The following is a 14,601-nucleotide window of genomic DNA, read 5'->3' on the forward strand; positions in this document are numbered from 1 at the left end:
GAATACAGATTTGTGGTGACTTCCGAGATTTGTATTGGTATTTTTATTGCTTTTCAGCTGGTACGTTGAATATAAAGCAGAAATATGCGGTGAAAGACATTATTTAAAACTTAAAATTGAGGGAACGGCACTAAAAGGAAATTTCAGGAAATGTTAATTCAGGGTTAGACTTCATTTAATCGCTTGGAAAAGTCTTGATAGCAATTTTGTTATTGCAATACGTCTTATGCATTTCGACATTATAATATCGTCATAGACTATAAAAAATACAAAGACAAAATTGCTATCAGCAGAAATAGCTGACATATTACATTTTCACCAGTTAAATGTAGCCATAACAGAGAATGTACAAAAATGGTTTGAAGCTTTTCAAATGTTTAATGCTCTTACTGTGAGTTAATAAAACTTGTCCAAAAGGATAAATATTATCTAGTCAATATTCCTTCACAACAGGGAAGTGCGTACTGATTTCAGGGGTCAAGGTTGATACAAAGTACACTAGTCCGCGAGTTAGCCTTAAGGCCGTGATGTAATGATGCAGTTGCTTCAGTAATGGTTTCGTATAATAAATGCACCAGAAAAGAATAAATGTAATTTACATTGTAGCTTATGAAAAGTAGTTTTAAAACATATGTCGAGGAATGCAGTAATTATATTACAGAACAAGTGAGGCTTATGCATTGCTAGGTCTTCTACTAACCGTAAAAACAGGAAACAAATGTATTTGTCATGCTGCTTGCCTACCTCTACTGGTACTTCCAGTGTGAAATAAATGAAAAAGGGGAGAAATGGCTCAAACGAAAATTGTTCCGCAGGATACAAACTTTGAAAATCCCATACATTTGTTGACAAATAGTAAAACAGCAACCACCCAGTTTAACTTGTATAAAAGTAGTGTGAAATTAACAAACAACAATAACAGCACAACGACATTGGTGCTGCCGCCCGAGCTGGCAGGGCGGTTCTAGGAGCTACAGTCTGGAACCGCGCGAAAATTACGGTCGCAGGTTCGAATCCTGCGTCGGGCATGGATGTTTGTGATGTCCTTAGATTAGTTAGGTTAAAGTAGTTCTAAGTTCTAAGTGACCGATGACCTCAGAAGTTAAGTCCCATAGGGCTCAGAGCCATTTGAACCATTTCTTTTTTTTTTTTTTTTTTACATTGGTGCTACTTTTCGCACGTGGTTCACATTTCAATCTATATTCAAATTCATGGATTCCGTACTCATTCTTAAAGATTAAAAACACATTTTTCACGAAACGTGTGTTGAAATTATATTTATCGCATGCAAAATTAGTAAGTGACATAATAAAAGCCGGGGTGAGGTGGGGGTGGGGGGGGGGGGGCGGCCGGGAGGAGAGAAGGTGTTTGTGAGAGGAAGTAGGGAAGAGGGGGAGAAGCAACAGTATTAAAATTTTCATATATTTAAAATAACATTTTTAAACTTCTGTTGTCCTTCGACTAAGAAATTGTTTATTTGTATTATGAAAATAACACTGAGTACCAGGGTTAACATCGAACGTCTTGAAAGCGTTGTAAAGTGCGTATGACATAAATTTTAAGAAGATCTTTCAGCTTATCCCATCATCGTCAAGCGTTAAATAGTAGCTCACAAAGATTTATCAGTCGGTGACCAAGATGAATGTATGGCGCAATACATATAGCGATGTAATTAACCTATATTTATCCCATTTAAAAACCAATTTGTTGAAGAAAGCCACACAAAGACGTATAAAATTTAAGGTAAAATATTAAATGATGTATTTGGATAGCGTGCGAAGCATCAATGATTGTGGGTAAATCATTTCAAGAACAAAGGACACAAAAAAAGCTCGGGCAGCACTAAGAGGGAGAGAGATAGGATGAGCTTAATCTACTCATGATATGAGGGATGCAAGGACAACGGAGCATCAAAGTGTTTATTTGAAACCAATAACGTGGACAAAAAGGTGGTAATTTTCAGGGAAGGCAAGAACCCTCTTGGGTTTCGAGTGGAAATCGTAAATGAAATCGTAAACCATTCTCCATAAGTACTATGCAATGCTAATTGTAAGAAGTGAAGCAGTATCATGAGAAATTGGCAGAATGAGGCAAAGTTGTGTTTTTATAGACAGACATGGGAGCTATTACAATAATCCTTTCATTCTTGTAAAGAAGAAATATGGAGGAGATGAAATAGCCATGTACGCTAGTATCTCGAAATCCATAGTTAAAAGGCAGACAGATAGAATCATAAGCCGGCCGAGGTGGCCGAGCGGCTCTAGGCGCTACAGTTTGGACCCGCACGACCGCTACGGTCGCAGGTTCGAATCCTGCCTCGGGCATGGATACTTGTGATGTCCTTAGGTTAGTTAGGTTTAAGTAGTTCTAAGTTCTCGGGAACCGATGACCTCAGCTGTTAATTCCCATAGTGCTCAGAGCCTAGAATCATAAAATAGGGGAAATTATGCAGTGATTCCATAATGTTTAGTAGATGATCAGCTTTTCTTTTCCAGGGAAAATGTTATTCATATAAGATATTAACTTTAATTTAAATATTTCTTCCTGTACGTTGATACAAGCTTTATATCAGTCACTGGGGACAGATAAGTATTAGCATAACTACATATGTCAGTGACCCGTTAGTTGCTGCTGGGTGTAGAGTACTGTCACTGAGTAGCTACACAGCTACTCAGACTCTATTAAAAGAGGAATAACCGTAAGAGTGAGAAACTCAGAATTTATATTCGTGGGACACTTCACATCGATAGAAGGTATAACAAAAATCGAGAAAAACAGTACTTAAAACTGTTGACTGCCTTCAAACAATCATTGAAACTTCCTGGCAGATTAAAACTGTGTGCTAGACCGAGACTTGAGCTCGGGAAGTAAAGTTGTAAGACGCCATTGGGTAGCTCTTGCCTGCGAAGGGCAAGGACACAGTTTTAATCTGCCAGGAACTTTCAAATAGGCACAAACTCTTCTGCAAAATAAAAATTTCACTCTGGAAAAAGTAATCGATATCAGTTGTTGCTCTCCAAGGGCTCTATTGCAAATTTATAGAGGACAGACTTTCAGTGATCCCTCTTTAATAAAACTGTTTCGTGCAAAAATACAATTTAAGTGAAGAGAAAATGATTTGAAAATTTAGGGAGTTTAGAACACAAACTGACATAAAGTGTGTCTGAGACCATACTGATCTTGTAACATTAGCTTCTTCAAAGAAATATTGGCTACTACTTATCAAATTGACAATATGGGCTCTATTTCTCAAATAGTTTGAGTCAGTTATCAGATATTTAAAAGAATAGAAATACTGTGTCATGCAGCTTGTTGAAGTTTCTAATAGAAAGATTCAGCACCAGTGATTTGAGCAATGGTGATACATTTTTTAAAAAGTTGTATAAAAGGAGTTGCAGCTAGAAGAGAAATAAAACGGATCTATAGGGATATATCTGATGACTTTGGTGGACTTAAATGCTTAAAGTCGGGAAGAATATTTTTTCATTGAAGCTGGAGAAGAAGAAACAAATAATGACATTGAAAAACAAGAAAATACATTCTGGAAATGACAATAACACTAGACTGGTGGATGAGATGAAATCAGAAATAGGTACTGAAGAAAGCGATAAACAGTTTTGGATGAAAGCCCAATCAAGGTAGGCCATCTGAATAAGTTAGTGTATGATTAGCTAATGTAGAAATTAAATGTGGACACAAACATAGTTCCGTTTTGTTTCCATGAAATCAAAATTGTTAAAATTGTGTCTGTGAGATGTCAGCATCCACTTACTTTAGTGGACAGGTGCCACTCTATGAATTACTCAGAATAGGCTGCATGCCAACGGCAATCTCATGTTTGTAAGCTGCCGCAAGTGCCTCAAATCATGACATTTAGTATTTTGTCCATTTGGCAATCAAAGTTAGTCCTGCTCTTCTGCTACTGTTACTATGTGCTGCATTTATGTAAGTAATAAGCTTAATCACATGTGGTGGTTTCAGAAGTGGGATGTTAGAGACAGACAAACAGATCGAAATTATAATGAATCACCAATTTTAATTACGAGATTCATTGTCCTCTCTGAATCTGCATTTCACATTAGAAAGGAATCGATGATTGCAATTGTCTGTGGTACCCGTAGCTTTAAAGAGAACACATGAAATACATCTACATCTAACGAGAGCCTTCCGTTGCACGCTGATAATGATACTTCCATCAGTCGTGTTAGTCACCACCTTTATTGTAAAACTGGTACTAGCTTCAGAAAGAAACTACCCATTAGCCGTTTTTAGAAGTCAACTACCACAAGCGCTCTGAAATTTAGAAAAATTTAAGACTGTAGAATAGCACCGGGTGATCAAAAAGACAGTATAAATTTGAAAACTTAATAAACCACGAAATAATGTAGATAGAGAGGTAAAAATTGACACACATGCTTGGAATAACATGGGGTTTTATTAGAAGAATAAAAACTCCCCATATTGCTAGAAGCCTGAAAGATCTCCTGTGCGCGTCGTTTGGTGATGATCGTGTGCTCAGCCGCCACTTTCGTCAAGCTTGGCCTCCCAGGTCCCCAGACCTCAGTCTGTGCGATTATTGGCTTTGAGGTTACCTGAAGTCGCAAGTGTATCGTGATCGACCGACATCTCTAGGGATGCTCAAAGACAATGCCTCACCATAACTTCGGACATGTTCACAACATTATTCCTCGACTACAGCTATTGTTGAGGAATGATGGTGGACATATTGAGCATTTCCTGTAAAGAACATCATCTTTGCTTTGTCTTACTTTGTTATGCTAATTATTGCTATTCTGATCAGATAAAGCGCCAGCTGTCGGACATTTTTTCAACGTTTGTATTTTTTTGGTTGTAATAAAACCCCATATCTTTCCAAGCATGTGTGTCAATTTGTACCTCTCTATCTACATTATTCCGTGATTTATTCAGTTTTCAAATTTATACTGACTTTTTGATAACCCATTATATAATGAAACACACAATGCCAAGTGGGACTTGAAGCAAGGATTTGAAGATAGGCAGTTGCTTGTTTGGACACTAAAAAATTAGACGAAATCTCAGAAACCAATGCTACGAACACGCGACTAGTTCACTACGTGTGAACTTGAATAATGAATGTAAAACATCCCCAATTCTCGCAAATGCAAAAGGAAAGTGCTAAAACCACTTCCACGCAATGTCGAAATAGCATTTTCCGTTTTTACTCGGGAAAGCGAACTCACCTTCGTTCTAAAAATCGTCACAATTAGAAACTGAGCGTGCAAAGAGAGTCAATAGTCGCTTCCTACACGACACATTACTTTTGTGTAATTGGTGCTGTTTAGGACACTCGTAGCAATGTCTGAAAAGTGTTAATACTTTCAAAGTATTAAATTGATACCGAAATTAAAATTTTCGGGGTAATATTGATTACGTGACCTGCCTCCTAGGCAGTCTAGCAGTACATTGACGTTCGGGGCGCCCCAAGACCTGAGGGGGCACCCCGCTCCACTACACATATACTTCCACACTGCAAGTCACGTTAAATATACTCAATTTTGCAAAAGAAAGAAAAACATAGGACCAAAGAATCGCAGTCTTTGGTTTGTTCTACCCACAACATTATCTATGTGATCGTTCCAATTTACGTTATTTGTAATTGTAATCCCTAAGTATTTAATTGAATTTGCACCCTTTAGATTTGTGGGTCTTTTCTCGTAATCAAAATTTAACGGATTTCTTCTAGTACTCATGTGAATAACTTCACACTTTTCTCTATTCAGGGTCAATTTCCACTTTTCGCACCATACAGATATTTTATCTAAATCATTTTGCAATTCGTTTTGGTCATCTGACGACTTCACAAGACAGTATATGAAGCATCATCTGCAAACAATCTAAGGCGGCTTCTCATATTGTCTCCTATGTCTTTAATAGAGATCAGGAACAAAAGAGGCCCCATAAGACATCCTTGGGGAACCCCGGATATTAATTCTGTTTTACTCGATGACTTTCCTTCTACTGCTACGAATTGTGATCTTTCTGACAGGAAATCATGAATCCAGTCACACATCTGAAGCGATACCTCATAGGCACGCAGTTTGGTTAGAAGACGATTGTGAGGAACGGTGTCGAAAGCCTTCTGGAAATATAAAAATGTGGAATCAATTTGACATCTCCTGTCGATAGCACTCATTACTTCATGGATATGAAGAGCTAGTTGTGTTCCACAAGAACGATATTTTCTGACTCCGTGCAGACTGTGTGTCAATAAATCGTTTTCTTCGAGGTACTTCACAATGTTCGAATACAGTATCTATTCTAAAACCCTACTGTAAATCGACGTTAGTGATATGGGACTGTAATTCAGCGTATTACTCCTACTTTCCTTTTTGGGTACTGGTGTGACTAGAGCTCTTTTCGAGTCTATAGGTTCGGATATTTCTGTGAGCGAGCGGTTGTGTATAATTGCCAAATACGGAGCTAGGAAATTAAAAGATTCTGAAATACTACATATAACTGCACCATCACTAATAAGAAGTGAATGGGGATTTTCATTTTCATTTAAGAAGGATTCACTATGTGTCAGGAAAATAATTTTCTTGTGAATGCTAGGTGCAGTTTACTGGTACTGTAGATGTTTATTACATTTTATGCTAAAATAATGTAGATATACACATCAATAAAGCCTCTCAGTATGAATTCTATATTTTCAGTGTTGTTTCAATGTTTTTTTCCATTAGTTAGAAAGTATTTCTCTGACGTGACATCGTGCTACTGGTAATAAATTTAGAACTTGGGATTTTCACTTTTAAATCGTCTGAATCTTTGCAGCAAATGATAAATATATGTTGCTGTGACTGAAACTTTCCAAGTAACCAACTTATGCCAGCTATTATGGGCAATATTATATCACTAAATAACTCAACCATGTGCCAACATCCAAAGTTTCAGTCAGGCAATATTCTTATCCTGTTTCATTAATATCCGGTGGGAGATTATTGCCCATGTGTGTCGACGACCAGGGATCGAATTAACACAGCATAAATCCCGCTGTATGGCGAAAGACTGTGGTCATCATAAGCGGCTTAAAGCTTGTACTGATGCTCTCCAGGAGATGAGAAAAACTTATGATCAGAGTCAAGGAGGACTGAACAGTTTTACAGTAAATCGTTCCAGTGTCCCATAGTTTCTGGCCACCCTCCAGAATAGCTCTTAGTTCTAAAAATTTCTCATAGCGTTACAGTGCCGTGGTTTCTTTGTTTGGGCAGATGGTGGCGATACCGGCGGTAATTGGTTGGGTCCTTTGCCCACTGCTGTCCCGCATCATCACTAAGACCGACCCGGACCAGCAAGAGCCTCAGCGGCAGTTGCCAGTTCCAGCCTGGTTACCTGCTGACATCTACGCATCACCAACATTTGAGTTACTGTATGTCGCCCAATCCTTCTCTGTTATGGTTATAACTGAGTCTTGCCTGAGCATAGACGTTTTCTTTGTTCATATGATGTTGATGGTAGCAGCGGAGCTTGAAGTTCTGAATGACAACCTTTCAGCCATGGAATTCATTAATTTGCAAACGACGAGAACTGAGGGAGAAGGATTTATTGACAGACGTAAAAGAAATGGCAGACGATTAACATTACTTAACAGTGGCCAAAACCTTGGTGAACAAACTTTGACAACTAACTCGGCACTTGAGGGGCTTCACCAGCAATTGGTGAAAAATGTGCATCACCATCAAGCAATCCTAAGGTTAGCATTGCAAAAATCATGCATAGAGATGCTCCTGAACTTCTCACTGTCTTTTCTTTTCATTTTAGCTTCCGGTTGTCCACTTTTTTGTAAGTACCCAAAGTAGAACAATGACTACCTTTTAGTTCCTTTTTCATATGGTGACTGTCGGTGGGACAAGATAAGGAACATGTGCACATCAATGTCTATTACAGTCATAAAACTAGTTGTAGAGAATTTAGTGTCACATAAAAGACAACACTAATTAACTTTAAAGAAATATCCAGTACTTTAAACATTACTACGACACAAATTCACAAATTAGAAGCTTCAGATGGAATACTACTTTCAGCATGTGAATATTACTTGACCTTGAACAGAGAAAATGAAGATGATAATTATACTCAAAGTGAAATTTTTGACAGAACAGTGTAGCTTCCCTAACTTTTGATGAGTTGACAATAATACTGATACTATGGTGGTCTACAATAAGATAATTGTAGACATATGATCCCTCTCAAAGCTATTAATTGTTCATTAGATAGTCTCCAGTGTGAAGGAAGTTTCTGTGAACTGAATACAAAAGCTATTTTATAAAATTCCGTGGAATTCTCCTATAAAAGTTTTCTTTATCGATAGACAACGATTCAGTTACAGCTGATGATCCGGAGACGTTCCGTAACAGCTGTGGTACCAACGTTCTCAAAAATTGCACTGAAGACTACAATGTCATTGAATGGGGATAAACTGTCCTTGGTCATCAAAATAATTTCTATTAACATCTCTTCGTTATGAATTTTGGGAGATTCGCATCATCACATCTGTGGTATAAATATGAATTATAAGACAGCAAATGAAATTTAAAAATACTTATGTTAACGATGTTGTCCAACTGACAAGCAGCCTTTCAAAAACAATATAGGCCCTATTTCTATGTACATTCTGGCAGGCCACCAGTATCAGACTAGAAATCGGTAAGAAATGACACAAAGTAAATAATTTTGCTAGAAGGTGGCGTTCGTTGTGATAGGACTACAACAGGTAGAATTGTTACACAACAACGTTTATTTAAATTTGCATTTTGTATATTAACTACCTGTGATCTGCACTATTACAAACTACTGTCTTTATACAACCTTCATGTGCAACACTATTTGTAATTTTGGTGTGCTTTCAGCATTGTTTGTGTGTTTCAAATTCGTCATCTTGGAACATAGCACATGTGATTTTATACTAATGTGCTTCTTTTATAATAAATAATTTTGTACAGTTTAGCCTATGGTTATACTGTGACAGACACCACTTTGTGGCAAAATTGTTTACTTTCTGCCATGATGTAATGGTTGCTCCACTTTGGACACTGATGGTATGCTGGGATGCTGCAGGGGCGACGTAGGTATTTTTGAATGGTGCGTTTGTCTTTTTCATTGGGTTGTTGGAATGTAAATCTTAAAATTTCAATTCTAGTTTTACATGGTACGTGTAAATAACAGATTTTATAAAGGGAGTGTTTACTACTGCACAAAATTTGATAAAATAAACCGAGGCTATCACGGATTCCGAATGTGAATTAATCTGGGTGAAATTATGAATCAAAAACGGTCAAAATGGTAATCGAATGCTTTTATAGACCACCTGGGATAGGATCTATAGTTGTACAGCGCTTCAGGCAGAACTTTCACAATATCTTTAGTAATTTTCCTGATCATTCCGTGGGTGACTTCAACTTGCTAGGTATAGATTGGGAGTGTTATGCAATCAAAACTGGTGCCAGAGACAGGGAATCGTGTGGCATTGTTTGGATGTCTTGTCTGAAAATTACCTTGAGCATATAGCTAGAGAACCAACTCGTGATGGTATTGTCTTGGATCTCCTGGCAACAAACACACCCGAACTTGTCGAACAAGTGAAGGTAGAGAAGGTATCAGTAGTCACAAGGATGTGACAGCATGTGACGACGGGTCACACGTAGTATCCTGGTTTTGATCTCTATAAAAAGGTAGGAAGATATATTTGCTCAGCAAGGGTGACAGGATATAAATTTCAGAATATTTCAGCAGTCAGCATCAAATGTTGGGTGATGAGAACGGAGGTGTGAACACCAAATGGAAAAAATTCAAAGGCATCGTTCAATATGTCCTAGATGTGTATGTTCCGATTAGGTTTTAAGGCATGGGAATGATCCACCATGGTTTAGTAGTCGTGTTAGAAGACCCCTACGTAAACAAAGAGCAATTCATCTCAGAGTGAAGAGAAGTAAAAACAGAGCTGACAAAAAAGAAAAAAAAGGCTGAAAGAAGCAAAAATGAGCGCCGGATAGCAATGTGAGAAGCTTTCAGTGATTGTCAAAGTAAGACGTTGTCAGCCGACCTGAGTAAAACCCTAAGAGATTTTGGTCATATGTAAAATCAGTAAGTGGGTCAAAATCATTTATTCTTTCTCGCAGCGACCACACCAGCACCAAAACGGAAGATAACAGAGAGAAGGCCGAAACACTGAATTTGGTCCTCCGAAGTTGTAACACTGTCCCTCCTTTGAATCGCCGTTCGAACATCTAAATGGCAGATATTGATATAGCCCATCGCTGAATTGAAAAGCAGTTACAATCGCTTAATTGCGGAAAGGCTTCAGGATCACACGAGATAGCTGTAAGATTCTATAAAGATCATGCGAAAGAACGTGCTCCCCTTCTAGCAGCAATTTATCATAGATCGCTTGAGCAACGAAAGGTATCTAACGACTGGAAAATAGCGCAGGTCAGTCCGGTTTTTAAGAAAGGCTTGAAGACAGATTCACGCAATTATAGACCTACATCGTTGACGTCAATCTGTTGTAGAGTTATGGAACATGTTTTATGCTCAAGCATTATGACGTTGTTGGAAAATGATCATCTGCTCTACAAAAATCAACATCGATTCCGCAAAGAGAGATCCTGCGAAACTCGGCTCGCTCTGTTCCTCCACAAGATGCACAGTGCAGTGGACAACGGCGCTCAGGTTTCTGCCGTGTTCCTTAATTTCAGTAAGGCATCGCCGTTTAATGAAAAATATACGAGCTTACGGAGTATCGGAGCAGACCTGCGATTTCTTGCAGATAGAACTCAACACATCACACTTAACGGAACTAAATCGACGGATGTTAATGTAAAATCTGAAGTACCACAGGGAAGTGTGATAGAACCGTTGCTGTTTACAACATATATATAAATGATCTAGCAGAAAGAGTCGGATGCTCTTTAAGGCTAGTCTCAGATGATGCAGTCATCTATACCAAAGAAGCTACACCAGAAGATAGTAAGAAACTGCAGAACGATCTGCAGAGAATTAATGAATGGTGCCGGCTCTGGCAGTTGACACTGAACGTAAATAAATGTGACATATTGCGCATACATAGGAAAAGAAACCCGCTACTGTATAGCTACACTATTGATACAAATTGCTGGAGACAGCGTCTGCCGTAAAATATCTAGGCGTAACTATCCAGTGCGACCTTAAGTGGAATGACCATACAAAACAGATAGTGGGAAAAGCACACACCAGACTCAGGCTCGTAGGAAGAATCTAAAGGAAATCAAACTCATCCACGAAAGAAGTGGCTTATAAGGCGCTTGTTCGCCTGCTTCTTGAGTATTATTCAGCTCTCTGAGATCCCCACCAGATAGGACTGACAGAGGAAGTATAGAAGAGCGGGGCGTTCGTTACCGCATCGTTCAGATGGAGAGAGAGCGTTACGGAGATGCTAAACAAACTCCACCGGCGGAGTTTACAAGAGAGACGTTGCGCATCACGGAGAGATGTATTACTGAAATTTCGTGGCAGCACTTTTCAGGAGAAGTCGGACAACATTTTACGCCCCCCCCCCCCCCCCCCCGGTACATCTCGCGTACTGACCAAGAGTAGGGAATTCGAGAAATTAGAGCCAATAGAGAGGATTACTGACAATCATTCTTCCCACGCTCTATTCGCGAGTGGAACAACGTTGGAGGGATCAGATAGTGGTATGGAAAGTACTCTCCGCCACACATCATTAGGTGGCTCACTGAGTATGATGTAGATGTAGATGAAGGGGTTACCCCAAAATGTGACATTAACGATAAGTCTGTTGGTGACGAAGACCAGTGTATTTCCATTCAGTAGTAGAGATGGTTACAGATCTCATAAGGAACTTCTAGCCAAAGTAATAAAATAGAATGTCTTTATTTTCTGTAAATTACAACACCTATTCTTTTCCTTTGTAGTTTAGCAATGCCAGTTCTGTCACAAAAGAACCTCATAATATCATGAGCGTTCTTCAATTGTAGCTGACACATTACTGATGCAGTTGACTAACTATTACAAAAACCTGCATTTAAAACAAATGTGTGGTACACAGTGACACATACATCTATTTTTCCCCTGATTATTTTTCTATCTCATACACGAATTTCATATAAATAGGTTTTTACAACATAACTAATATTTTCGTAGTAGCATAGCGTTAGGCAACAGATTTTGAAAAGTTGAGGAATATTATCAACGGATATCGAAAGAACATGAAAGAATAGAACAACGTAGGAACGAGAAGGATACAGACTATGAAGCAGTTGGGCTGGAACGGGAGCAGATGAGGACAGCAGTAATGTCAGGAACCTGCCAACAGGCAGAACATCTATACAGTGTATAAGATAAATAATACGCTGTTAAAAAAAGGCACAAAAGTGAATAAACTTCCAAGGACTTAAATATAAGGATATGGTACAGCAAACACAAGTCTGATGTATACAGAAATGTGTCAACAGCAAATGATGCATGGAAACACACTAGATTAAAGAAAATTAAAAAATACTACACAAGTGTTATGAAGAAAATAAGAAAGCAGAGGGTCTGCAACTAAGGTCACATACAAACAGAGAACACAAGCATACACGACTAGTCGAGAAACATGAAAAATTAGCACACAAGTAAACAAATGCGAATAAAAATATGGAATAGAAAATGTATTGAAGATACCAGCCTTACACGTAGTATACAAAACATGAAACAAAATCCAGTCACTTTCATGCAAAGCATCAAATCCTGGCGAGTTCCAGGATCAAATATGTATAGGCTTGAATGTCCATCACGCAAGTCACTGGGAACAGAAAGAATACATCAAAAAGAGGAAATATGTAAACAGTCGTATAACATTTTCAAAGCATCATCGAATCAATGATATTGGAAGGACACATGAAAATCATAAGAACGAACAAATTTTATAGAACACAGCTGTCATTCGGTTGTAGAAAAACTGTGCCATACAGAAAGACCATGTGCTGAAGAATAATGGAAGTAAACTAGGAAATAAATATAAGTAGCCACCAAACTGAGGTACTTATAGAGATCAAAACCAGGATACTACGCTATCCAAATTACTTGTCACGTGTCCCTTCTTTTAGAGATCAGTCACTGAAATGGAGAAAATAGTCACTAAAAAAAACTCTAAATTAATCTGCATACTCAAGAAACAGACAAAATATAGCCACTAAAAATACACACTGCTGAGGACAAAGCTCCTTGCAGAATCAAAAATAGCTGTTATCCTCACTCCTCACTTACCGTTTTTCCCATACTTTCCTGACTACAAATCAAATGTCACTCGCTTCCGGAACACACACAGAGAAATACGACCATCAAAACGGAACACAAGAATATATTGATATCAGAACACATAAAAACGCACAAGTGTACATCCTAACATTCCACAAATTTATTATCACAGTAGAAGAAAAGAACTGCTCGCAGGCATCATACTTGTGATACGTGAGGTGTTAATAATTATGAAATGTCTGAAGAAATAATGAAAGAAGCACTCTATCAAGAAACACTTTACCTCAGCAAAGATGTAAAGAAAGGATTGTCAAAACCATCAAGAACACGTGGAAGTAAAAATATTTAAAATTTTTGTGGAAACGTGCGAAAGATTTGCTTATAACTGAGAAAAATTGACGAATGCCTGAAACATTCGTCTGAAAACTGTTCAAAATTATGTCATCGCATCTCTAGCGCGTATTTTAGAATTCAGTTTTGTACAATTTGCCACTGGAGATTCTTCATACACAAAAGTAGAGAAAAATGAACGGCCAACACTTCAAAAATTATTTAGCTGCTACCCTAGCGACATGACACTGGTTAGCGGACTGGTCTCGCATTCAGAGAGACGACAGTTCGAACTCCCATGTGACCATCCAGATTTCGGTTTCACGTGATTTCCCTAAATCGATCGAGATAAATGCCTGGATGATGCTTTCAAAAGGACTCGGCCGATTTCCTTCCCCATCCTTGAAATATTCCGAGCTTGTGCTCCGTTTCTAACGACTCCGATGTCGACGAGACGTTAAAAGCCCTAACCTCCCTTCCTTCCTTCCATCCTTTTAGTTAGTCACAGAAGAGGTCCCTATGTAAGAAAAGACTCTCATGAATGATTTTAAAGACATGCTAAGTAATCGCTGATGTACAATAATTATTATTTTATTAGTATTTAATGACCTTCGACAGGCTGTGATTTTTGGTAAAGGAACTGTTTCTGTTTGGCCTCAAGATATAGAAGCGGTAAAGCTTGGCCTCATTCGAAAATCCATGTACGTAGACTGATTTTTATTGTGTTACCCAGGAGATAATTTGAAGACAGAAACGTTGTAGTAGAGTAGGTGAAAGAAGAACACCAACACTGTTGCCAAATTTCAACTGCGAAACGCAAACTGCTGTAAGCGAAAGCAGTTGTCGGGTATAGGGCTGTCACAATTCTGCGGTGTTACCATAGAGACATATACAAAATAGCGTTATTTGTTGAATTAGACGCGTGAACAGTAGCGCGAAGCAATTGCAACTTTGAGGGATGATTCTTCTATTGTAAGATTCAAAATCTCACGTTTT

The 14,601-nt window shown here is 38.3% G+C and overlaps 1 protein-coding gene across 1 annotated transcript in view; it reads left to right on the forward strand.

Annotated features, from left to right (window-relative positions):
* Positions 1–14,601, forward strand: part of LOC126356169 (odorant receptor 43a-like) — a 90,401-nt gene that overhangs the window by 28,507 nt on the left and 47,293 nt on the right. The window contains exon 3 of the mRNA XM_050006970.1: positions 7,251–7,732. Coding sequence (XP_049862927.1) covers positions 7,251–7,732 — 482 coding nt within the window. The remainder of the gene's footprint in view (positions 1–7,250; positions 7,733–14,601) is intronic.

The sequence above is a fragment of the Schistocerca gregaria genome, chromosome 1, assembly GCF_023897955.1.
Source record: "Schistocerca gregaria isolate iqSchGreg1 chromosome 1, iqSchGreg1.2, whole genome shotgun sequence".
NCBI lineage: Eukaryota > Metazoa > Arthropoda > Insecta > Orthoptera > Acrididae > Schistocerca > Schistocerca gregaria.